This window comes from Diceros bicornis, chromosome X (assembly GCF_020826845.1).
Source record: "Diceros bicornis minor isolate mBicDic1 chromosome X, mDicBic1.mat.cur, whole genome shotgun sequence".
NCBI classification, from domain to species: Eukaryota; Metazoa; Chordata; class Mammalia; order Perissodactyla; family Rhinocerotidae; genus Diceros; species Diceros bicornis.
In genome coordinates this window covers 32782536-32809411 of record NC_080781.1, presented here as the reverse complement: position 1 = coordinate 32809411, position 26876 = coordinate 32782536, and the positions used below count along the sequence as shown (strand labels likewise).

The window sequence follows — 26876 nt, the reverse complement described above, 5'->3', positions numbered from 1 at the left end:
CTGTAAAATGTGAATAATAATAGTAGTTACATCATAAGGTTGTTGCAAAGATTGAATTAGACAATCTGTATAAACAATAAGAACAGTACCTGGCACATAGTATATGCTTAATAACTATTAGCAGTTATTAATACTACTTCTTAAATGTATTCTGTATATTACAAAACATGTGTAAACATAAAATTAAAGGGATATACATGTGTATGTATAAATGTGTGTGTATAAAGGGAGAGAGAAAGAGAGAAAGCTAATACTGTCTTCCCATAACCTGATGGATCATCTTATCCACCTGGGTCGAGACCCCCTGGTGGAAGCACTGCTCTAATAAGGTCAAAGTCATGGCTTTTATTCATTGTAGGCTTTTTAGCTTTGATGTGTTCCACAGATATCAACTTTAAATCTAGTCTCAACTGTCTGAACACGTGGGGAATATTGAGTGAGAGTAAACGGGCTGGATTACCCGAATCTATCAACTGTTCTTGGTAAATACAGTGCACAAGACACTCCAATAACCAAGGGGAAGTCAGAAAGCCGTGGGCACCATGGGAAGGACCAGAGATTTGGGATCTTGTCCTCACCTGAGACTCATCCCAGCCAGTGAGATAGATGTTATAGCTAAGGAAGTCGGCATTGTTCCTCTCCTGCATCTGGGTCTCCAGTAGCTGCAGCAAGTCGGCAAACCACTCAAAAGCATGTGTGTCCCGGCACAGCCAATAGAAGTAGATCTGAAAGACAGACAGATCAGGAAGCAGATTATATTTAAATAGGACCTATCAGCATTGACATAGGGATTTCTACCCTCTCCCCAACTTTTTCCTGCTGCTCAGAATGCTTAGAATTGGGTTTTCAGAAAGCTATGGGCATTTGACAAGTTAGTTCACACGAACTTGCTCTGGCCTTCACACTGGCAGGGCAGTAAATAAATAGCTTGGCCTCAAAATTCATAGCTTAAGAAAAAAACATTAGCCCACAACTTTCCCTCTGTGTTTGCTCTTGTCCTCCCAGAATCTCTGGCTTCCTTTGTATCTTCTCTCAGAAGGATCACTGGAATCTAGACTAGTAGTGGCTACCACAGGACTGCTTCCTTGCCTGCCACTGCCAGACATTCCTGAGTTCCTTGGGAAAAAAGTAGTTCTACCCACACCTCCTCCACAGAGAAAAGAGGAAAAGGAGAGAATGAAAAGTCAAGGCAAGCTCAATGTCCCTATTAGAGGTTATCTCTACAGTATTAAAATATCTCAAGTTTTGTTAAAGATGTCCTTTATCAGGCAATGAAACCAAATTAACATGTGACAAAAAAAATCCCCTGAGAATTTATTCTGAGGCGATATCCATAAGAAAGTAAAAGTACATGAAAGAATATGTCTCCTGCCCTCCCCCTGCAAAAAAAAAGTATCGGGAGGGCAGGAAATGGAATCAATCTCAATATCTAACATAGGATGATAGAAAAATTATTCTATATCCTCTCAATGGAACAAGAAGGAATCATTAAAAATGATCATTATAGAGCCTGTGACAACACTGAAAAGCAGTGTAATATGTTTTTTAAAAAAGCAGGACATGAGGGGCCGGCCCAGTGGTGTAGTGGTTAAGTTTGTGGGCTCCATTTCGGCAGCCCGGGCTTCGCAGGTTCGGATCCCGGGTGCAGACCTATGCACCGCTCATCAAGCCATGCTGTGGTGGCGTCCCACATACAAAATAGAAGGAGATTGGCACAGATGTTAGCTCAGGGCTATTCTTCCTCAGCAAAAAGAGGAGGATTGGCAACAGAGGTTAGCTCAGGGCCAATCTTCCTCACCAAAAAAAAAAAAAACAGGACATGAAATTATACATACTCAATATTTACAGCTTTCTAAAAATACGTAAACACATGGATAATATTGGAAGAGAATGTACAAAAAGAAAAGCTATCGGATCAGGGTTGTGAATGCTTTCTTTCTCTCCCAACTTTCTTTCTTCTGAATTTCTAGTAATGCTATACAAATACAGTATATTACTTTCAATAATAGGCCTTCTTATATAGAAGCACATTTAACTTATCACATAGCTCTTTTATGAGTAGCCTGTCTCTCTGGAACCACCCAGAACTTGTCTTCACCTCCCTTGGTCTCTGCCCCGAAAGCCTTCTCAGGCTTTACTCGGCAGAATGTGATAATAGCTCCAAGCCCTGTGAAAAATGAAAGAACCTACCTTTTTGAGCCTCAGATTGGTGGCATTATTGCAATATTTGTACCAGACTGACTTGAGAATGGATGCGAAGGGTGTGACCCCAATCCCTGCTCCTACTAACATCACCACCTCGTAACTGAACACATCTTCACTGGCTGTGCCAAAGGGCCCGTCAACAGCTATCCTGGAGGGAAGCATGGGAGGAGATGGTTACAGAGATATCTTGCTCTTCAGAGTAGGATGGGGCACACATTATTACTGGGAGTGTGCAATATGTCACTTCAAACTGGAACAGTGTATCTATGGGGCACTTCCTTCTATGAAATAGCTTTCAAGTAACTAATTTAGTGTCATCATTGGAATTGGAAGTAAAAAAGAGGAAATTTTAGCTAACTGAAAACATTTGGTAACTCTCAGGGGTATTTTTTTTATATTCCCACCCCCTTCACCTACAACACACACATGCACACTCACACACACACTTTTCATTTGTCTATTCATTGAGTTATTCAACAAACTTGTCTTTATCATCTACCAAGTGCCTGACACCATGTTAGGCATGTGGGAAGAAAGAGGCAAAGTGAATAACCTATGGCATTTATCCTCAAATAATGTGTGGTACTTAAATTTTAAGAATATCTTTGATACACTATAATTCTGTTTGTTAGGAATATTAATATACCTTGGCCTTGATCCTTACATATTTAAAGGAATTTGGGAATATTAATTATTAATATTTGATTCAAATATTTTATATTTCACATAAGATTTATACGCATATATATATATGCATAAACACACCACAAACATAAAATGAGGAACACAGAGATAGCTACCTATATTTCTAGAACCTGTGTGTTTTGTCAGACTCAGGAGATAGTATAGTGAGAGACGGGAGAAGAGGAGCTATTTAGTGACATTTTTCCTGAATTCGTACACCTTCGTAATGTGCACTTTGTACTCACTTAGGTAGCTTCCAGGCATCTTGAAACTCCTTCTTATCACAGCCACAAGCCTTGAACAGTCCCTCTGTCCAGTCTCCAACAATGCGGATATGGATGCTAAAGAAGTCTTCCTCAGGGGCAGAGGTCAGTGTGAAAGGGTGCCACTCTAGCCTGGACACCACGGGACACTTGACAAAAATGTATTGTCCCACTTCCATCTTGAATCCCTTTTTCTTCATCTGTAGCTCGATGGTTTTGAAAGGATGAGTGACCACCTAGGGAACAAAGCATGTCTCTGGAAACTACACTTTCCCCAAATACTTGCCTTTTCTGTGTCCATATGGATAAAAGACTGAGCTAAGATGCCCCACCCAAGTCCCTTCTTCAGGGCCAGCACAGCAGTTCCTCTACCAGATGTGTCTCTCATTGGGAATTGCCCTCGGCTGCAGCCCATGGTCAACAATGAGCTGATGCAGGGATACAAACCTGGCTCCTCTCCTCAATTTGGGACAACTCCGAGGGACCATCCAACTCCAGCACTCCCTGTAGGATTAACTGAGGCCGCAGTTGCAACTACTTTGAGGGTCAGCTTTTTCCTCTCCCCAATCCTGCCTTTCTTTTCTTTTATAGGTTCGTCTCCTGAGAATATGCCCCAATAAACCTCTGCATGCAGTTTTCTATCTCAGAGTCCTTCCAGGGAATCCAACGTAAGACACCAGCCTACTGTGATATTTTTTTTCTCTAAGAAGTCAAGGCAGGTGCTAGAAACAGGAAGAAGAGATGGTTTCCTGCTCAGCCTTCCTGTCTCCCCAGGGGATGATCCAGAGCCTTAGCAGCTGGATAGAAGAAGAAGGAGCCTCCATTGGCTACTTATACAGCAACATCCCCCAAAGCAAGCCTAACGGTGCTGGTCTACTTTTGTTCTGAGTCGCACCTTGAACCCGCCTGATTCCATGCATTGTTTATACATTTCTCCCTACCTTGGGAATACGCCATCCATCTCTCCCAAAGCCAGGCCCTACCCACCCATTGCCATCCTCATTCTCCACGTACACAAATGTTCATAACCAATTTGTTCATAATAGCAAAAAATTGGACACAATCCAAATGTCCATCAACTGGTGAGTTGGTAAATAATTTTAAAAAAATAAAACACAATGAAAAACTCTCATTGTAATACAGAAAGTAATATACTCTTTTTTTTTTTTTTTTTTTTTTTACGATTCCTGAGATGCCTAGAAGGACTTTATCTGTACAACTAAAAATAAACCAAGGGACATCAAAGGAAAGAAAAATCAATGGAAACAAAAGAGCAGCTTCCCAATGTTGACTGATATTGCTGGGCTTTTCTTTTTGTGACTGAGGAATGGGAGAATGGGAAATCCTTTTAATAAAAGTTGCCAAATATTTCCGAAACTTGTGATTTAAATATATCTTATTTGATAAACCTGTAACCAGCTTCCCTTCTTCCTTGAAATAAGGAGTTGTAAAGCTTCATTTTGAAAACAGAAAACAAAAATTTACAAAAATTATTTTGAAAATTATATTTACCATGTTGCGATTTTGTATGGTGAAAACAATTTTTACCATATTGCAATTTTGCAGCCACAGGCAAAATTGGGATTGAATTAAATAAAATGTACTAGTGGACAGCATTGTAACTGGAATAGTTTTGGGTAACACCTTGTTTCTTATGTGTGTTGATATGAGAAAAAAATGAATATTTTCTTCACAAGAAAACAAGTCCGCCTCAGAAATGTGTTTAAGGGAAATATTTGTCTGGTTAGTCAGCTCTTATCTAGTAAGGGAAATTTTGTGGCAGCTCTTTTTGCTGATCTGTGGGATTTTTCTTATAATTCAACATAGGTATCATAAAAGAAGAACTGTTGTAGCTTCCTATATTTATTTCAAGATTTCCAGTGCCAGCTGGACTAACTTTACTATCACCCTCCACAGATGCCAAGAAAGAAAAGCTAGGGTGGAGGACAGGAAGAATTTGTGTGTTTTGCAAAAACAACCCATAGCAGGCTTTTGGTAAATACTTTTTGAACTGAATTGAATTGAATTAATTTTTATTTGATAAAAATAATTTTGTCTGGTGTTTCCTAAAACTATAACAAGGAGTTTCCATTTCTATTTATTTTGTTGGATATTGATTGATTGATGAGAAGCAGTACAGAAGCATGGGGAAAAAGCCACTATATGCTTGGAGTCAGGAGACTCAATTCTAAATGCAGTGTAGTTACTAACTTGCTTGATACTTTGGGCTTTAACTCTAATATTCTGTGATTATATACAAAGCACAGAAAAGGAGGTAAAGGGGACCTAGAAAACTATCTCAACGTTAATCAGACCTACTCTTGGTTCCCTGGTTCTTTTGGCATCTGAATATTTTAAGGCTCAGCATATCCCCTTTTGAACTCACCTCTTTTGCTTATCCACTCTTAACTAATCAGATAATCAATCACTCTATGCTCCTCCCCTCTACACAAACACACACACATACACACACACAGATTCATGTACACAAAACACTTGGGTTCATTTTTCAGTAGAAAATGTTAACTTCTAGTTTCCCCAATTAAAAGGCCCAACCACTTGATTATCAAGCTCAGTACATTGAAATAAACTGTAGGTCTTCTCTCTGCCATAAATTTAATCAAAAGAAACTGAGTAAAAAAGAGCTCTGACCAATGATATAGAGAACTTGGGTAGACTTGTCCATGATATAGTTAGGTGCTATCAGTAATTCCTAAAACAGCCAATACCTTGGTGATGACCACCTTCTGTTGAGATCGCCAAAACCGTACCAACCTCTCACAGAGATACAGGAACATGGGACCCACTATCCATTTCCAAGTCTGTAATCAGAGCAAAAAATGAAAAAAGCATGTGTTAAAGGGTGACAGCTAATAAAAGATTCATGGGGACAAAAAATTTTGAAAGTCAAGTTAATCTTTGTAGGCTTGTTTAAATATTTGATATTTGATTAGTAAATTTCTTCTAAAATAGAATGCATGACAAATATCTAACATTAAAATAAATTTTCGAGCCAGTAAAAATGAACATTCTCCTTTGCCACATTGGGGAACTATATCTACAGTATGAAACTTTCCCAAGAGGAACTGCCCACAAGAATAGGATTTCCTCCTAGTGTCACAACAGCAGTTGCAATAACCCTACAGCAAAGCAAGGCTGGTTTCAGAATTAACATTTCTCTAAAGGATAGTATTTCAGCAACACCATATTTTTAACACAACATTGCAATTTCTTTCTCTGAGTTAATGTAGTCAAAGTTTTATCTTTTGCAACATGAGAAATTTCATGCAAGAATTTAGCTGTTTCTCCAATATCCTGCTAAGTTCTAGGAGCTATGCAATGCACTTGCTGAATAGGGACAAACCCAAAGACTTTCAGATTTCTCTGGATTCCCCTCTTGTCAGAATCTGCAGTGTTTCAGAACACTGGAACTACCCTGTGGCATTATTGGCTGTATTAAAATATTTAGGCCACAAAGATCCATCCTGGGACTCAGTCAGTTAGGTTTCTAGTTTAATACCTGAAGAAGTAAAGAATTATAGAAGGCAATATCATCTAAAAGATGACATTCCAGAACGGATTCCAAGAGGGAAAAAAAAAATCATGGACTGCTTCCCATAGTCTCACATATGGTCTTTCTATTAAATTATTTTTTTAGAAACTTATTGTTGGAAGTTGAAAGTACCTGAATATCTCTATCTCCAGCCAAAGTTAAAGAATATCTGCCCCAGAAGTTAGAAATGTTCTGCTACTGGCCATTGTTTTCATGGGACAGGTTTTTAAAACAGTATGGTATCATCCATCTGTTACCTGGGTGCCACCATGGAGCCCCATTGAACAGAGCCAGGTCTTGGACATTGACTCTAATCATCCCCAGAAACCCAGAAGTTCCTTTGAGGTAGATGTCTGTTAAGGTAGTAGTACTCTGACTCCAGCTGTCTTCGAGGAAACGTGCCTTCCCCTAGCCCATAAGAGGACCTGCAATACAGTTCCCTTTTTATCCTTTCTATTGATGTCTGCGTGTAGTGGGAGTTCACTGATGTGTCTAATTGCTTTCATTAATGAGCAAGGATGCTTAAAGATGTTAAGTCCCCAGACAGCATGTTCTGTCTAGAGGAAGAATACTCCTATATTAGAAGAGTAGGAAAAAAGAAAGGAGAAAATGGGACAGGAAATTTGCCTTTATATTATATTGTACTTGAAAAAAATAATAATCCTGTTCAGAAGTCCTGCACAAATGCTGATTTTGCCTAGTTCTATACCAATGGCTAGCATGATAACCAATAAAGAATACTGTTTGCCAATGGGGGAAAAGATATGAAGATCACAGGGCCCACTTCTCACTCGATGGAGCAGAGATATTGAGAATACACAAAATGGAGGCTCTTTCAGCGTGTTTTCCCCGCCACACTCCTGCTCTACCATGCAGTGCCTTCGAATGTTGGTATAAACCTGGCTGTCCAACCTCCTTTATGCCTCATAGACAGGATCTCCTGATGCCTAAAGGGAGCCCCGTATATCACCTTATCAATTTCCTTCTTGGCTCTGAAAGCTGTAGAGAAAGGCTTGCTTCCTGGTATCTGAAGAGGCTCCTACCTCCTTCTAAGTGATTATCTGAGCTATCCAACTCTGCTCAGGATGGAATCCTTCTGAAAGTCATTAACTAGTATTATTGTGGCCCTCATACCCAGAAGAGAAGAGATGGAAATTCTTGAAGCCAAACAGCACTTTCAAAAACAATGCTTTTCCAAGTTTCATATCAAGACATTCATAATAGACGAATGAAAGCTTATTTTTCAAGAAATAATTCTAGACAATAAGTATAGCAGAGAAAAGTAGAAACTTACAACATTCTAGCAGTTCCATGACACTCGTAAAGGACAACTCTATGACATTTGTATGTATTTCTTAGACACAGTTTGAAGATTGTCAGTAATGAAACTGTAATAGCAACAATGAATTGTACATACCATAGGAGGGTTCCCAGAGAACTTCGGGACTGGACATTCCTCTATTTTTCCCCACTGTGTGATTTTATCATGACATATTGTTATGTTGTGCATCTGCAAACTATCTGGGGTCTGCCCACGTACAATTCGCCTGAGGAAGAAATGTAAGTTCAGACCATTTAGTAGCAAGAAACTAAGTTCTTAGTTTTTTGAGATTCTGGGCATATTTTAAGTATTCTAATGTGGGTCCTGTACTTTTCACTTAAAAGTAATATCTTATTGCCCCCTCCAAACAGATTAGAGGAAGAGAAAGAAAATATGTGATCTTCAGCAATAGAAAAAAAGTATGTACAGTGGCACAAAAAATATTTATATGTAACATTATAGAGTGTAAGTTTTCGATCTTTTCAATACATGTTTTCTTAAAGGGAGCATTTGTGCTTCTGTTTTGAGCATTATTTTCATTTACAAACAAACAAACAAAAACAGAAAAACTGCAAATCTAACAGAGTGACTGCTAGCCCATATAGTGCCTTTGTGCAAATTAGAACAAGATGCCCCCTCTGTGAGAACAGTCCTACAGGCATGGAACTTGGCCAGCAGAGCCTGGGCTAATTTTATTCCCCTTGGCCGGGCACCCTTGTACAGTCGACAACCCATACAATCACACACAGTAGCCCTGAGGCTTAGTACAAGTCCTTTATTTGTTGTTTCAAAATTGTCTAAATTAAATCAAAAGGTTGAAATCAACTTAAGACAACTTTGCGGAGACTATGACATTCTCACAGACATCAACACTAATAGTGTGTCTCTTGAAGTGCTCGGAGCCCATTGACTTCAATTCAATAAATATTAAGTGAACAACTGATTGGGGTAATTAATTGGCATGATGCATAAAAAATGCAGACACAAAGTAAGGGTCCAAAAAATGATAACTATTAAAGTTCTTAATGCCCAAGTTCACATAGGGAGTGACAGAAAAAAAATCTGCATTTTCTCCTTCTCTTCTCAATGCCAGGACCAGAAGTCAGAAAACCTGGATTTTAATCCCAGTTCAACTGCTACCTAGCCATAAGACTGTGAGCAATCAGCCAACCAGTGGAAGTAGCAGATTCTCCTCAAATGGAGAATGGGGTAAATATATCTCCTCTGCCTGCTCCAAAGTAAAATGCATATCTATGAAACTATATTAGTGTAAAGTGGTGGAATTACTAAACTAGAGAGGGGAAGAGATTCATTGTTTTCTCTAGGATTCTCTGAAACAGCTGGATTATGACCAAGTCCCATTTAAAGATACTCAATTGCTTTAGGAGAGTAAAGAGATTCTTTGTCTACACAGATTCTTCAGTGCTTAGAAAGAGTTGATCGGAGTCAGAGTCAGGAAGTCAATCAAGAAAACACACAAGTGGTTGCCTAATGCTGCTTCTCCCCACCCTTCCCCTTTTTCTACTTGGCCACCTCTAGGCTGACTGGGCTCTGAGCAGAGTCATTGGACCTTGAGCATCTACTTCCTCCACCCTTAGTTATCTAGAGCCTCATACCCACTAGGGAACTTCCCCAGGCCTGCTTTTGTGTGCAGGTGGGATATCAGCTGGTGTGAAACAGTAGAATAAACGAAACCTGGTATTAAAGAAGATTCCCAAGTAGGCAAACTCTCCCAACCACACATCTAGGCACTGCGTGTCTCTATGAGAGCATTTATCACAGCCTGCTTTGACCACCTAGACTCCAAGCCCAGCTATGCCACTTACAAACTGGGTGGCTTGAGCTACATATTTTATTTTTAATCTGTTTCCTTGTCTACAATTTCCCCAGGAAATGTGGATAGTAAGAGCATATCTACCTTTTGGGGATTAAAAGAAACATTTCATGTCTCTAACAAGTGCTCAATAGAAGTTAGCTCTTACCTTTATTATATTAGAATGCTTGAAGGCAATAACCATATATTTTTCCTCCTAGGACTCCCCACGGTGCTTGAGATCGGTCCTCATACACAGTAGGCAATCAATAAATGATTGGCTTGAATCAAAACTCATTGCACTACAGCAAACCCTTTCACCTGGTTAATCATTAACCCCTCCAGTTTGGGAGTTTGTCTCATTTACTAGTGATTAAGCCACAGGAAACATCACTGCAGCCATCCAAGACCCTACCAGCACTTGTAACACGTTGAATACACTTGCAAAGATATTCAAACTTTGGTGTATTTTTCAAGCTTGCTATAAATAACTGCACTATGAATAAGCTATTAATTGAGTGCAAGAAACTAAAGTGCTGCTGAGTGGTTTCTATCAAACTGACCTCTGTTGTCCCCTCATATTCCCTCAGCAGACAGGCTGACAACACACAGATGAGGTCACTGTGCCTCTAACAGAGCACCTCACCTGGAAACTGAGGGACATAAAGTACTTGGCCTCAGAGCTTAAACACTCACTCAGCTCCATGGATGGCGAGACCAATGAAGAAGATCACAAAGAGATGGTGTGTGTACCAAAACACTTCAAAGTAAGACCTCCGGATGGTTTTGGTGGAGGAAGTGATAATTAGTATGAGGCACAGCGTGATGACAATTCCAGTGATGCCTGCCAACCGAGTCACAGCTACATATAGGCCTCCTTCAGGATTCTGTAAAAAACAAACACACACACACAGACACATACACACACACGCAAACACATTATTTGTAGGCTTTCAAATACAGGACTTCTTATTTATAAAGTGTCTGATGAACAGGGCAATAGGCATTTTCATTCCCCCTTTAGATAATCCTAACCATCCCTCACAAAGTGATATAGACTTGGAATAGATATTTCTCAATTTAAAAAAGTCTTATATGGTTGAGGTGTCATAGGAACTGTGAATTGATACACTGAAATAGTTCTAAGGGAGTATCAAATAAAGGAAAGCAGTCAACTGTAAGATGTCCTAAAAGGGTCTGAAGCTCTTTCTCCCTTTTATTTGAAAAGGGCCACAGTGCTTAGTTTGCAAATGTATTCTGGGCATGCCTAACATCTCAGGCTGGGTTCTCCCGAAGCAGACCCTGAGATGAGGGTTCATGGGCAAGTGATTTAAAAAGGATGTGCTCCAGAAGAAACTGGTAAGGAAATGGTTAATAGGACAGGAAAGAGGTACAACTCAAGTAAGAGGGTGATTTCAGGCCAAGTCTTATAGAGGGTAACTTCAGCCTGATGCTGCCGGGGAACTGCAGAGGGTAAGTTACACCTCAGAGTTTATCCTGACTCAAGACAAGAAAGCCAGGCTTGCGCGGCCCACACCCATCAGTTATTGGCTAAGCGCTGCCCGGGAAGGGCTAGCTATCCAGTCCCTTCCAGATCTCTGAGCTTGTGAGCAAAGGGACTCCAACAGCCCCAGGGCAGTCCTCTGAGGAAGAAATGCAAGTACAAGAAATTGAAAGTGAAAGCACACAGAAGGGTAGGGGAGCATAGACACAGTAAAAGTGACCCAAAGATATCTGGGCACATCATGGCAGTGTCAGCTCACCTAGTATGTTCCCATTTCCACCCTTATATTTCATTGTACAAACACTGAACAATGGAAAAGAAAAATTATCCAAGACATTATAGAAAAAGAATTTCTGTTTTGTTTGATGCTGTTTAATTCTGTTCCTAAGTAGACCAGGCAAGTTTTTTCATACCAGCTTGAGGATAATTATTTTTGCAAAATTAAGGGACTTTTCTTGTAATCTTTTCTAAACACAAGGAAACATGTTTGGAATTCAGTGTATAGTAGTGTGATTTGGCCATCCTCCCAAGCCACTGGGTACATGAAGATGACTTGGAGCTTCTCCCTCTGACTGTAGAAAGGTTCAACAACTGCTGGAAGGGAAGAAGTCCTTGCTTGTGGATACCCCAAATGGCTGCCCCCGTAGAACTGCTGAGTTCCTCCCAGTGTACTGTGCTCCTCAAGGAATGACAGTTAGCAGACATAGGCCACCCCTCAGATGTTGTAGGCAAGAAAGAAGAAAAGCATCACTGACAGTTATCAGCTGGTGGCTGGCCTGGTACTAACACCTAAGCCGGAGTGTTTCCTATTTCATATAAACAATTTCATACAACACCAACATCAGATGAGGTCATTCTGTGACTGTGATGGAGTGAGACAAAAACAAGACCACTCTGAAATCATGTCTAAGCCAAGACACAAACAAGCGTGACTGCTGCTTCTTCACCTACTACAGATTTAGCCCCATTCTATTCCTTCTGCCTCCTAAAAAAAATTTAAGATACCAAATCCTAGAACTATCCCCAATTCTTGATCATACCCGATCCATAGCAAATCCTTGCTTCCTTAAACCCCTCCCAAAGCATCTAACACAAACCCAAGTCCTAGAAAAGCCTCTCTTAACACCCTCCTGAGATGCCCCAGACTTCTTCATGGTGTGAGGTCTCTTTTGCTGCAGCAAGCAATAAACCCAACCTTGTTTCACCAGACTATGTTCCTGGCTTTCTTTGACTGTTGGGCATTGTCATGGGTGAACCTGAATTACTCCAGGCTCCACATATGCACATTCTCACAAGTGAGCTTAAGTAACTGGAAAACACCTAGTGACCCTCCACACATGGGGTTGGGAGTATGGGAGACATTTTCATTGTACACACATTCTTAGAATATACAAACTTGTCCCTCTGATTGTTAGTCAACTTTTGTCATTGTTGTTGTTCTGGCCAAGTAGTTTTTCACTCACTAAAATCTAGTTCTCAGTTTTAATGGCCTTAGGGAACATCTGGATCAGGAAACAAGAGGCTTACCTTGATTCTCTCTCGAGCAAAATTGAGGTAAGCTTCACCAGGCTTATCTCCTATGTTAGAGAGTTCTATTGAATAATTATCAGAATTGTTGACTCGGGCATTCACACAGAACTCCACATTAAATAGATGTGCAATGGTGTGAATCGCTAAAGAAGGCAGAGAAGAGAAACAGAGGGTGAAAGTTGTGCACAACTTTATTGTAAGCTGAGTTTCCAGCTACAGCCCCTAACTCTAAGATAAGTTACAGGGAGATACAGGGATGGCCCAGGACACTTATAAACAAGAAGTGGGTCTCCAGGATCAGAGAGGCAAGGTAATTCTAGTGGGTAAGCTACTCTGTAGTTGTATGATCATAGGCAAATCACTTAACCTCTTCGGTCTTGGTTTCCTCGTTTGTAAAATGAAGGTGTTGAACTAGATGATCTTAAAGACCCAACCAGTTCTAAGATTTTACAAAATAACCTTGGTCTCTGAGGATATTTAGATGTGCTTTCATTATCTCTCCCCCTGATATATTTGTGCTCAAACAAGAAGACTCGCATGTAATGTATACCTTTGACTGGTCCATTCATCTGACTCTGACATTACTCCAGACAGAGATGGCAAAATTTTATTGAACTGATACAAACCAATGGGCATAAGAATGAAATTCTTTTTAAAAAATTGCATTTTTTACTTAACAAGCACTTACATAGGACTTACTAGGTGCCAAGCACTGTTATAGATGCTTTCTAATTACTCAATCATTACATTGATCCAATGATTTAGGTACTATTATTATCATCTCATCTTACAGACGAGGAAACTGGGGCACAGATTGCTTTAAAATCTATGGTCACCAAGGTAGGAAGTAGAAAAGTTAAGAATCAAATCCAAGCAGTTTGGCACACAAATCTATGCTCTAAACAATTACACTATATTGCTCTCTAACAAGATTTTATCATACATTTCACTTTTGAAAGACTTCATTTGCCACAGCTCAAAAAGCCTGCACTTATCTACTAGTAGGAGCTGAGAAACTCAGTTGAATACCTGAAATCTAAGTGTATTTTACTCAGGTTATGGACAAACTCCTTAAGGGCAGAGTAAACATCTACTTTGTTCATCACTGTGTATGTGTGCATGCCTATTGTCTGGAACATCAATTATTTATTAAGTGAATAAGTGAAGATTTGATAAGGGTCCCAGATATATCCCTTCTTGTGCCAACACTACCACGTTAATAATTATAACAATAACACATAGTATATAGTGTATATATATATATATATATATATACACACACGTATACCTACTTTATGTGTGTATATACATCTACATTTGTATATATATATAAACAATAATAATAATAAAGTCTTTAGCTAATAGGGGCTATCTTAAGGGATTCTGAACTTATGGGCTGTGGCCCCTATAGGCTTACTGTAAGAAATCCACAAATCTACATGTTCAACCAAGTTTTTGTTTTGTTTTGTTTTTGCTGAGGAAGATTAGGCCTGAGCTAACATCTGTTGCCAATCTTCTTCTACTTTATATGTGGGTTGCCACATATAAAGCATCATAGCATGGCTGATGAGTGGTGTAGGTCCATGCCTGGGATCTGAACCCACGAACCTGGGCTGCCGAAGCAGAGTGCACCAAACTTAACCACTACGCCACGGGGCCAGCCCTTCAACCAAGTATTTTTAAAAAATGAATGAATAGAAGCTCTCATATGTGGACTAACAAACATTTTTGATATTAAAAAGAGTGGAAAAGGGTGAAGACACTGGGATTTTATCAGAAGAGCCCAAGATAAAAAACGTTTTAAGACTTGAAGGAATAAATCTTAATATTGGAATGGCAGAAATAGTGGTGAATATTTTTTAACATAACTCATTCAAAAAATACAACATATCCAATCACCACCTAATCTACCAATAAAGGCCAATGTCTTATTTAAAAAAACAGTATCTAAGAATAAAGGGAACTGTCTGGTTCCAAGTTTTCTTTGCAATCTCAAATATCTTAATAAACTTACCAGTGTGAAGTGCAATCATCCATGCCACCATTTTATGGAAGGTGAGGTTCCTGTCCAGTTGTCTTCGAATTCTTGTTGAACAACACTTTGTATTAAGGGGAAAAGAATGAAAATACATAGTAATTGTTAACAAGAAGGTTTTCTCTGCTCCAGGAATTAGATATATATTATCTCATTTAATTCTCACAACCACCCTAAAAACTATACCATTCTACCCATTCAATAGATGAGAAAACTGAGGCTCAGATAGATGTAGTCATCTTCCCAAAGTCAAATAGCCAGTAAGTGGCATAGCCGGCTTAACCAATATGTTTTAGGTTCTCATACCAGTGACATAAAAAGTCTCTTCTGGATTCCATGCCTTAATTGTGTAAAATATAAATTTGGACAGAAAACATATCTAACAACATAGTTTCTAGCTCAGATTAATTTATTCAATAAATAGGAGATATAGAAATTCATAAAGGATAGGTCTGCCCTCAAAGACCTGACAGTCTAAAGGAGATACAGACAAGTGAACAGTTCCAGAACAAGTAAATAGTTTTAGAACAACATCCTTCCAGGACATACACACTATGGGAAGAGAAAAAAGTGTCCACATTCCCATGTTGATAGAGACAACATCACAAGGGAGATCATTAACCAAATAATAATATCAAAAATAATAATAGCTAATATTTACAAAGAGCTTATGCAAGGAACTGCTTTAAGTGTTTTACACACATTGACTCATTTCATTCTTACAACAATCCTCTTATTATCATTACATAACAGAAGAGGAAACAAAGGCATAAAGAGGTTACCTTGCCTTGGGTCACATAGTTAATAAGTGGCAGAGCTGGGATTTAAACCCAGCCTATCTGATGCCAGAGATATCAATATTCTGATATTTCATACCTCAGATGGTTACCTTGACATTAAAAATAGTATTTTGGTCAATACTTTACTGTAATTGTCTTACTGACATATGTCAGAAGATGTGGGTTTGAATCTGGATTCAGATCAATGCCCAAAGTAGAAAAAAAATCTAGTTTATGGTTGAATCAAAGCTTTGCCCTCCTGAAAACTGGTCAAATGCTCACTCTGGCTGTTTGTTCCCAAGACTAGATGTACTGCCATAGAGACTCAGAGAATTTTTAAGGAGAGCAGAGTGAAGCACCAAAAAAAAATTAGGTATTATAAATATCTGGTTCTAAGCGCATTCAATTTAAATATGAGGGTACTTAATATTTGGCTTACTTATTTTTAATAAAATGTTCTGTTTTTAAAGAAAAAATATAACTGCATGGAAAATTGTGCTTACTCCACTATATCTCAGTTAGCTACATCTAGGGAGGGAAGGCTGTTTGGACCAGGACAGCAGATTCCTGAAACTGCAGAAATACTAGTAAGAAAGACACTGAGGATTCCAGAAAAAGGAAAAATGAAAGGCTTTATTGAGTGCCTTCTGTGAGCCAGGCAGTTTACCCATAATCATTACCACATTTAATGCAATGAGATAAGTATTATTGTCCTCTTTTTACAAATAAGAAGACTAAAGCTAAATCTCACATTGGCTGGGATCCAAGTCTATTTGTCTTCTTTAAGGTTCATGCCCTTTCCCACGAAACCAAATGTAAAGATATAGTCACTATTATTCTATAAACCCAAGACAATAATTTAAGTGTAAGTACTCTATCTGGAACATGATCACAGAAAACAAGATTAGGGGAAGTAAGACGGGGAAGGAAAGGAAACCATAAAGGGTGTATCAGCTATCATTATCATATCCTATCAGTGGGCTCTCTGATCAGGGAACTCTGGGAGACTGTGTAGAACATGCCCTAGAGTTTTGTTTGTTTGTTTTAGGAAGATTGACCCTATGCTAACATCTATTGCCAATCTTCCTCTTTTTTCTTTCTTCTCCCCAAAGCCCCAGTACATAGTTATGTATCATAGTTGTAGAGTTGTAGCTCTTCTATATGAGATGCTGCCTCAGCATGGCTTGATGAGCAGTGAGTAGGTCCATGCCCAGGATCTGAACCGGCGAACCCCAGGCCACCGAAGCGGAGTGCGTGAACTTAACCGATATCCACTGGGCTGGCCCCTGTTTTTTGTTTTTTACTTGGGCAGTTAGGAAGTTTGGGTTTTCATCCACCAACTTCCATCCATTACTGCCTGAGGGCTGTTCCCAGGACATGAACTCCCTGGCATTTCAGGCTTGCCCCAAGAGAGGGCTGAAAGAAAGTCCTTAGACAGGAATGACTGGGGGTTGCAGAGGCAGCTGCCCCATATATTGGGACTGTCAGTGTGGAGAAAATATGGGTGGAGCACCAATAGCATTAGCTACAACTAGCTGTCCACTGGTAAAGCTGAGCAGTGACTCAGGCTCTCACTCAGGGTTTCTGTTTGAAATCACTTATTTTACATTTCTGTTGGTGAAAAATTGACTGTCCTTGTTTTCTTATATAGCCTCATTATTTTTGTGTTTATTTCAAGTACTGCACATTGTTTTACTACTTTGTATTCTTTACAGCTTTAGGGAAATATCTTTTTCCTGTTTCCCAATTGCTAGGTTCCTCCATAGTTTCTTTGAGTCCTTGTGGTAAGCAGAATTCTAAGATGATCCTCAATGACCTTATAGCATCTCCTCCCCTTGAGTGTGGGTAAGACCTGACCTATGAATATGATGGGATGTCACTCCTGTAATTTTGTTTCATTATATGGCAAAAGGGACTTTGCAGAGGTAATTAAAGTCCCCAGTTGACCTTAAGAGAAAGATTATCTGGGTGGGCCTGATCCAGTCACATGAGCCCTTTAAATCTGGGTCTAGAAGTCAGAGATGGAGGAAGACAGAGATTCAAGGCACAAGAAGTACTTGATGCACTGTTGCTGGCTTGAAGATGGAGGGGGCCACATGGCAAGGAATACAGGGACATCTAGGATCTGAGAGTGGTCCCTGGATGACCATCAACAAGGAGACAGGGACCGCAGTCCTGCAACTGCAAGGAACTAGATTTTGCCAACAAGAATGAGTTTGGAAGAAGATTTTTACCCAAAGTTTACATATGAGAATTCAGCCCAGTTGACACCTTGATTTCAGCCTGTGATACCCTGAGCAGAGACCCCAACCACAGGATGCTGGACTTCTGACCTGCAGAACTTTGAGCTAATAAATTGAGGTTGTTTTAAGCTACTGAGTTTGTGGAAATTTGTTACACAGCAATAGATAACTAATACAGTCCTTATTGAAGTGGTGGAACACAATTGGAGTCCTAAGAACGAGAGCATGAGAAACAGTAGGGTCAGAAAGCAGTACTGAATTACATTTCTGAGAGCAAGTTTTGCCATCAGATATACCTGTGTTGTATCCTAGCCCTACCACCCAGCTGTGTGACATTGACCAATGTATTCAGTTTTCAGTTTCCTCACTTACATATTTATCATAGTTCTTCCCTCATAGGTCGCTTTCATAGAGTCATTGAAAGCTGTTTCATAAATATTTGATTTTTTTGGTATCATTATTTTACTTTTCAGCTAGTATGGATTGGCTCCTTAGCTAGAAGGTAAGCTTCTGTATGCAGAGCAATATGTCATGTATTTTTAAAAATCCTTTAATAATTATTTGGTTAAATGAATTACATGTTCACTGTCCTAGAATCTAAGATGATTATTCTAAACCTGTAGAGAAGTATTTACCCACATATCTATACTTGTCACACTATTTTCTTTTCTACTTCCTGACAAATTGTTTTGGAACTTTTAGGGGAAAATATACTGGCTCCTGCATGCTGAATTTGAAGAAAAGGAATGTGGTTTTGTTGTGGTCTCTATACTGTCTCCATAGTTCTATCCTTATCATCATCAACATGGATCATCAAAAATGTGAAACAATAGATTTTGATGCCATTTAACAGCTTTAGCAACAGACTCCTACAGAAAAATAAACTGAATGCTACAACAATGGAGAGACATGCTTGGGAAATACAAGGTCCATTCAGTAATACTCTGATCTTAGGTAATTTTTTTAAAAAGCTAGTTAATTTGAAACACATATATTTTATTTAAAGGAAAAACAGAGGCTATTAGTCACTAATGGGCGAGTGGAATGGGTCCCACCAGGGCACCAATCCCTAATTTTTCCCAGCTACCCTTTTTTGGTGTGGCCAGTAATGGCAAGATAATCCAAAGTAAAGCCATAAGTCATGCTTATACAGGGTTTCCAGATACAATTCCCTCACCATTTCCTGAAAAGGAGGCAAGATGGCCCGTTGGTGGTGGAAGGAAGGGCGTTGCTGCCTGTGACTGCCCAGGGCATTTTTGTCCCTCCCCATCAAGCAGACACCGTTTTTATGCTTTTGAATCACTTCTGAATTATTGTCAGCCACCTACAAATTGTCCAAGCTGCCATCATGCTCCATAACTTCCTCACTGAATTACCTCTTTGCTTTTGGCCATTGACTTCTAAAGGGAAGTTTCTCCGTTACTGTCACCTACAGCCTTGGCCAACTCAATAAACTAACATTCAAGCGCAAGGGACATTATTGAGTCATCTTAGCAGATTTCTATGTAGACTGTGAAAGAAAAAAAATTCAAAAAATTGAGAAATGGAACTAAAAATAAATGCATATTTAATGGGGTATAACATGAGTTTCTGTAACACCCATGTTACAGAAACTCAAAAGTTCTATTTTAGGTACACCTGGTCTCACCACATGCACCATGAATGAATCTGAATTAGATATTTATATGCAATTTGGGAGAAACTGAAAAAGGCAGCCTTGAATCTACAGAACTCAGGCAAAGAAGTTGGCAATAATTTCCAAAGCTGGTGGCAGTAGAATATGCGATAAATATGAAGAGTACCACTTTATTCGTATAGCACTGTTTATAATTTTGAAATTACATGTTTATTCTCTATCTCCTCCACAAAACTCTAAGCTCCTTGAGCTTGTGGTCCATCCACATCTTACTCTTTACTTACCATGCGTCCCCAGTGCTTAGCACATAGCTGGCACTCAATAGATATTTATTGCCTGACAACTCACTAGTTGATAGGCTTAGTCAATTAATACACTTTTAGAGTGTCATATTCATTCTCACATTTGCATTATTTCACCTGCTTTTCAGCTGGAAAAACAAAAAAGCTATGAGACAGGAAGTCCAAGAGACTTGCCCTAGACCATATGGTTGGAGATAGAGCCATGTTGAGGGCCTCTGGCTCTCAGACTATATAAAGTCACAGATAAGAGCTCACTCTGCCGCCTTCCTGTTTCTTTCTGATCTTAAGAATAGGACTTCCATCCAGTTAGAACTTAGTTTCTGTATGGCAAATTGGGGTTATTAAGGCTACTTTGGGAACTTCTGTATGCTGAACCCCATCCTTCCCCATTTCCCGCGACAAAGCAGACCAAGAGTCTTTACCCCTACTTTTCATGGGGTGGGCCAACCCTAGGGCTTTCTTTCTCCAGGCAACCAGAAGGATTATAAAGCAAAGTCTAAATGATTAAGACCACTAAAAACTGAACGGAAGTTCTGTGACTGTTTAGTTTGCATAATGTCCTATGAACAAATCCTTGAAGTTACGACATCCTTGCCATTTGTAGCCTAGGTTATTCAGCATGCCGAAATGTTCATATGTATGATGGACTTTCTAAGACCATAACACTGCAATGAGACAGTTTCGAGTTTAGGTGGCACGTAGGAAAGTGAATGGGCTCTGGAGGCACAATGACCTGGGTTTGAATCCCAACACTCCCATTTAATTTCATCCCCACCTCACTGGCTTGATACGCAGATTTCATGAGGTGGGGTCTATGAGGACAATAAGTGGCAGCTATTATGATTTCCAACATTAGTCACAGCATGCTCACTCATTTTAATCCCAATCAGAAAAGAAGTTTCATTTGCAAAGTTCACACTTCAGGTTGGGAAATCCGGAAGGAGGGACACACCCTATCTGTAAAAGAAGGCTGCTTGCTGCTAATTTTAAAAAATATATTCTTTTATATACAGGTCTCTCTGGCTACAGAGCTGAGCTTCTCTGCAATTTGAAGAGCAGCCTCATTTCATCCCTGTCTTTAGACACACTCATGAGGATCTTCCCTCCTGGGCCTCAAGAAGCCTAAAAGCAGCCATTCCATGTGCTGCTCGTGGGGCATGGCAGCTCAACAACACTGCAATTTGGGCTTGTGGGGTAACAAGGATTTCTTAACGGGCCATCCTGCTGAAACCGCTGCCTGTTTCTCAGGGCTTACTTCCTCTAAATAGAAAGTATTCAAACAGGGGGTAGAGAGGAGAATAAAAACGAATCATCACCTTAAAAACAAAAAGCTACAGTACATGAGCTTCATTTGGCAAATGTTCATCAGGCAACTACGATATACCAGACAGTACTTTACAGTTGGCTCATCAATAAAACTTTCAATCAAATGGAATTTTACCTTTGTGGTTTCTAAGGTTGAGAAGATTATTTGGAAATCCTTGTAATCAATGTCTACCGTTAATTGTAGCCTGCTAATCCTATATTAGTAAATCAAGAGCTGTATAGATACTCAAGAAAAAAAATTCTTCTTAGGATCAATGCGAATTTAGTAAGACTAGGAAAAATAAGGTAGAGTTCAAGGCAAGTTCTACTTGTTATTGACAGTTTAGATCATTTTCCTTCCCCAAAATAGTGATTGCCAAATTAAGTATTAACTCCTCAGCTGTACATTTAAGGTCCTAGTTTACCAGCAAAGCTCCAGCTCTTCTCTGCAACCTTACCTCTGACGCCTGCCCTTTACAATCCTACATTCTCATCAAAGTAGACTGCTTACTGCTCTCCTTTATAAACGATCTCTACTTAATAGGTAATTTTTGAAAATTCTATTTAATATAAAACACATACACTTTATTAAAAGGAAAAACAGAGGCTATTAGTCACTAATGAGCTAGTGGAATGGGTCCCACCAGGGCATCAATCCCTAACTTTGGAAGAGCTATCCTCTGGCGTGGTCAGGAATGGCAAACACATCCAAAAAGAAGCCAGAAGTCATGCTCATGCAAGGCTTTCAAGAATACGATTTCCTCACGATTTCCTGTGCTTTTGCCCATGCCATTTTCTCCACGTAGAATGTCTTTCTGTCTCATTTACATGTCCTAGATGCTTATTTTATCCTTATATGCCTATATCTGATACCACCTTCCCTAAGAAGCCTTTCTTCATCCCCTGCCCCACCTAATATAATTTCCCTCTCCCTTGATTCCCTGTGATTTCTTTATTTAGAATGTTTTGTGGGACCCATCATATTTTGCTTTGTATTGTATTTATTTATGTATGTGTGTAGATTGTAAGCTCCTCGTTTCTCATTTTTGTATAAGAATATCAGTAAGAAATTTGTATAGCATTTATAGGTTAGGAAGATTCTTCCTACATAATTCTTTTTTTTTTTTCTTCTAGCATAGTACATTTAGGGGCTCACTAAATTGTTGAAGTGAGGGCAAAAGGAGCCCTGGGCATTTAGAAAGCTCTGAACTCCCCAATTCTATGGAGCCAACACTTCTTAGTCACGTTCGTTATGGTGTGACTCATTGCCCATTTATTCCATCTGCTTGGGATATTACCCACAAAAGAGATTTCCTCTCACTTAAAAATTTTGAAAAACATGGCACTGTAAGATTAATTCCCAAGTTTCATGTCAGCCTCATAAAGCCCTGTTTATATACACATACACATATATTATATTATGTATGTCTGTGTGTGTGTGTCTGTGTGCATGCACACATGCGTTACTGCTATTGTTGAAGTATAGGTTAATTGGTTGCTGTTTTTAATGTCTGTTCCGGGTTAAATGGTTGTCCAGGGAGCTCCATCAACAAATAATATAGAAATAAACTAGAGAATCAGGCATGGCTTGGATCATAAATATTCTACAGAGGCTGAAATCCTCACAAACCATTGGTTTGCTTTTCCTAAGAAAGGGCATTTAGCTTGATGGCCTTTGACATTTTGAGGAACTCAAATTTTGTAAACGTTTGCTCTTACCGCGCTGGAACCCCTGAGGAAGGAGAGTAGATTTCGACAGACTGGCAGCAGGATCAGCATGCAGTTGAAATTCAGGCAGGCTGCAGGGGCCCTGGCCAACGGCAGTGCTTTCTGGAAGAAGCAGGATTAGGGAGCAGGGTGACTCCTGTGAGCACAGAATACCCCCACCAATTCCCCAGGGTTCCTGGCATGAGGCCCACATACCAGAGACATCAACTTGTCTGGAAAGGAAGGTCCTTCAGAGCCAAGAGTTTACCTTTAGGGCCTGCTAAGACCTTATGTTTTAATCTGCCCCTCCTCCCGGACATTTTATTATGAAAATTTTCAAACGTAAAGAGAATTTGGAAGAATTTCACAATGAATACCTGTTTACCAATCTCCCAGGTTTCACCTTTTACATTTTACTATGCTTGCTTTAGCACATATCTATCCATCCCTCTAGCCATCCATAAATTCATCTTATTTTTTGATGCATTTCAAAGTAAGTTGCAGACAAGCATGCGGATCATTAACTTGAGTTCAGTGTAGAAACTGTGCCTTTTTAAACGAGGTTTTCTTAGCACTTAGACTCACCTCAATAGTAACTTCAGTTGGTATGATGTAATGCTTTGGAATTATAATTGTTATCTTTGTAATGCCTAAAGAAGTTGCATATTTTGGAGGGGAAAAGCAAAGGGAAACCATCCATCCTTCTCAGTGTCAATCTGACTAAGTTAACAAAAATTATAATAATGTAGTATAACTATATATTACAATTATTCATACATATGATTTATAATACATATTATAATTAGTATTATTAAGTAATTAATTCATAGTTTCAGCATGATGTAACAAATGATTTCCTCTGGGGACAGCTGTAATTGTAATTATTTTCATTTGTGATGAAGAAGAGCCCTGGCAGTTCAAGGAAACTGAGAATGCTAAGGGAACGAAGGAAAGTCAGGAGCCTTCACTCAGCTGTCCTAGTCAATGAATGTGACCCTTGGGCAAGTTCCTCAAAGGCTCCATATATAGGGAGAGGCTTCTTTTCTGAAGACCATTTCATAACATGTCACTTAGGAGCACAGATCTCCATGCACAAAAGTGGTAGGAATCAGATTTACAGAATATGTCCCACATGTGTCATACCTGAATGGATCTCTCCAACCTGGCCTTCCATTCCAGAGTTAGTATTAGATTTCTCCTTTAAGCTAAACAATGGCACAGTGGTTCTTTGGGAGGGTAGGGATGTCACCGGGACCCTCTTTTGTCTGTCCCACACTGGAAGGCCTAAAGACATACCCAAGTGTTTGTAATAGAGGGAATGAGGCTGATGGTGGTGTTTGGGTTGGTAGAATATTTACTTAAAATGTTAAAAGGAATACGAACAAGAATCTCTGATTAGAAATGTGAGTCAGTCAATATTGCATGAAATAAAACTTATACTTACCCCAAGAAGTTTTCGAGTGTAAAAGAATTTATCTCCAACATCATAAACCTGGTAGTACCAGACAAAGAGGAAGGCGTTCAGCCCCAGCCATACCAGCTGCACAAACAGAAATAGTTGTGTGAAGTTTTCACGTTTTAACAGGTAGGTTTCACACAAGATTGGAGTCAGACCAGGGTCAGGACTTCCCCGAGTCCAGCCTTCAACAAAGGTGGTTACAAAGCTGGGTATAAACAGCTTAGAACCAGCTCTTTCCCATAATAGTGTCACTACGCTTCTCTGTAATTAAACCTTCCACCCTGTGTTGTTCCCCATGATTGTTTTACTACATGGCGGTATGCCAAGTTATTATCAGTCTATCTCCCCTCCTTTCTTTCTCTTCCTCTTTTCTTCTTAACCTTAGATCGATGATAAAGAGAGAGAGAGACAGAGACAGAGACAGAGAGACAGAGAGACAGACAGAGAGAGATAGGTAGATAGATGGATAGATGGTAGCAGATGACTCTTCTTAGAAAGAGAAGAGAAAGGAATATGTTACTATGCTGTCCCCCACATAGTAGGACATTGTGTTCTACTCTCACAGGTGCCAATCACCTCCGTCCACCACACAGCATCCCACTCCAGCTAGTGGGAGTCTCATCAGCTAAAGTGTCAAGCCTTTAATTCTATTTGGTAAGTTTTGCTTAACTTTTGAAGGAGGGGATATTGAGCATGAATGAGGGGGTGAGGGGCATGGGATTTTTAAAAAAAGAGACCCTTCTACATTGTGACTGCTCATTTCATTCCCAGCACTGACTGCATCAAGTGGTGACACTGCCCAATCCTCTACCTTCAGCTCCATGGTGATTTTTTCTTAACTGTGCTTTGAAGCTATGAAATGTCCATAGACACTTGAGAACAGTCTCTCTTTATAAAGAAGAAGGTACTAAAACAACTTCTCCATTTCCTAATCTTATCATTCTTACTCTTGCTTTCCAAGTCGTGCCTTCACTTTCAAGTATATATGAGCGTATAATTTAGAAGGAGGTCATTTCCTGGGAAAAATTGTAGTAGGAGCCACAAGTATAATTTGAATTTGTTTCCTATAGGAGTAATCTGTTCTTAAAATGGTGATAAGAAGTCAAGTTAACAGCTCTGAGTCCTCAGAAGAATTCTATATTGCATTAGAATGTTGGTTTGGCATATATTTTTTTAAATGACAAAATATTTGTTGTTTTTATTTTATTTGTGTCACTAATTTCTCTCTACCGCTAAAACTCAAAGACTCAAGATTTACTTCATGATAAATTCTTTCAAAAGTTCCATTCATAAGTGTTCTTTTTAACATCTGTATAATGTTTTCATTGGCTATTTATGAATCACATTTCTATCTTCCTAATTGTCATGATTGCTCTCCTGAGACCACCGACTTAAAACAATAGTTGATCTTTGTTATGTTAAAAACTAAAGAAACTAACATGTCTATTTGAAAATTAGCCATATTTTTACTTACAAAAATTGTTTCTCAAGAAAGATTATATTGATTTATATATATATAATTACAATGTATATCATATATACACTACATATGTCTAGATATCTTATCTCAATTCCCTTCCCTTGAGTTTTTATAAACCTCATAAGTAAATCAAGTTTACCTCAGAGAAAAAGAGGGTACTTCTTTTAAAAAGAAAGTTGAGAACTTCAATTATATTTGGTGTAATTACTGAAATAAAGCCCAATTTCCCATACATGAGCCAGTCTTATTATTTGGAAAATAGTATAAAATTTGAATTGCCCATTTTCTAAGTGGTACAAACACATAAAAAATAGAGAAATTTACCTCTGGAAACATAAATAAACAATGCAGACTCAGGGATCAATAGCATGAAATGTCTTCTACTCCTTCTGTGAGATGCTGGCTAATTTAATACTCTTAAAAACTCAAGAAATAAACTAGGTGAAGTGAGCCCCCAGATACATTTTTTTCATTAATAAGTTTAGAAGAATGGACTCAGTCTGCTTACAGATAGATATATGTTCACACAGTAAATCAGTTTCAATGCAATTTCTCAAACAGAACAAATAGACAAAAAAAAAGTTTTGCTCTATTTTAGTTCCCAAGAGAACCCAGACAAGTCAGAGAACTCATAATTGATTTCTCATTGTTACTTACAATGACAAAGATGGAGAGTCCCTCATTCACAAACCAGTTCCCCATGGTGGCAGAGGTGCAATGCTTTGTGTCTGCCTTTCTTCTCTGCTATGCTTCTTCTTCCCATGAGGAAATGAAAACAGCAGACTTGGGGCAATCTGTTTCCTTTTATATTATCAGAAATTAGCTAATCATTGGTCAACTGAAAAGCTTGTTTCCATAACAAATTCAAATATTTAAATCACAAAAAAACTACAGAAAAAGGGTCTGTAACGATCAAATCACAACTAAACATAGGGGGAAATGAAACCTATTTCTACAACTGAAGAGACAAATAAGAGTGCAATTAATGAGATATATTTTACACAGTGAATTAACTTTTTGACTAATCAGTTATCAAGTAGCAATTTTTAAAATGTCA

At 39.0% G+C, this 26876-nt stretch overlaps 1 protein-coding gene across 1 annotated transcript in view; it reads right to left on the bottom strand.

The window, feature by feature from the left end:
- The window catches only part of LOC131400861 (cytochrome b-245 heavy chain), a 32542-nt gene extending 5969 nt beyond the window's left edge, over positions 1–26573 (bottom strand). The window contains exons 1-11 of the mRNA XM_058535629.1: positions 26477–26573; positions 24325–24420; positions 22893–23003; positions 14888–14972; positions 12871–13016; positions 10536–10726; positions 8123–8252; positions 5882–5974; positions 3135–3388; positions 2191–2353; positions 579–725 (exon numbers count right to left, since the gene is read on the bottom strand). Of these exons, the coding sequence (XP_058391612.1) occupies positions 579–725; positions 2191–2353; positions 3135–3388; positions 5882–5974; positions 8123–8252; positions 10536–10726; positions 12871–13016; positions 14888–14972; positions 22893–23003; positions 24325–24420; positions 26477–26521 (1461 nt within the window). The 5' untranslated portion in view covers positions 26522–26573. The remainder of the gene's footprint in view (positions 1–578; positions 726–2190; positions 2354–3134; positions 3389–5881; positions 5975–8122; positions 8253–10535; positions 10727–12870; positions 13017–14887; positions 14973–22892; positions 23004–24324; positions 24421–26476) is intronic.
- Positions 26574–26876: the final 303 nt, after the last annotated feature.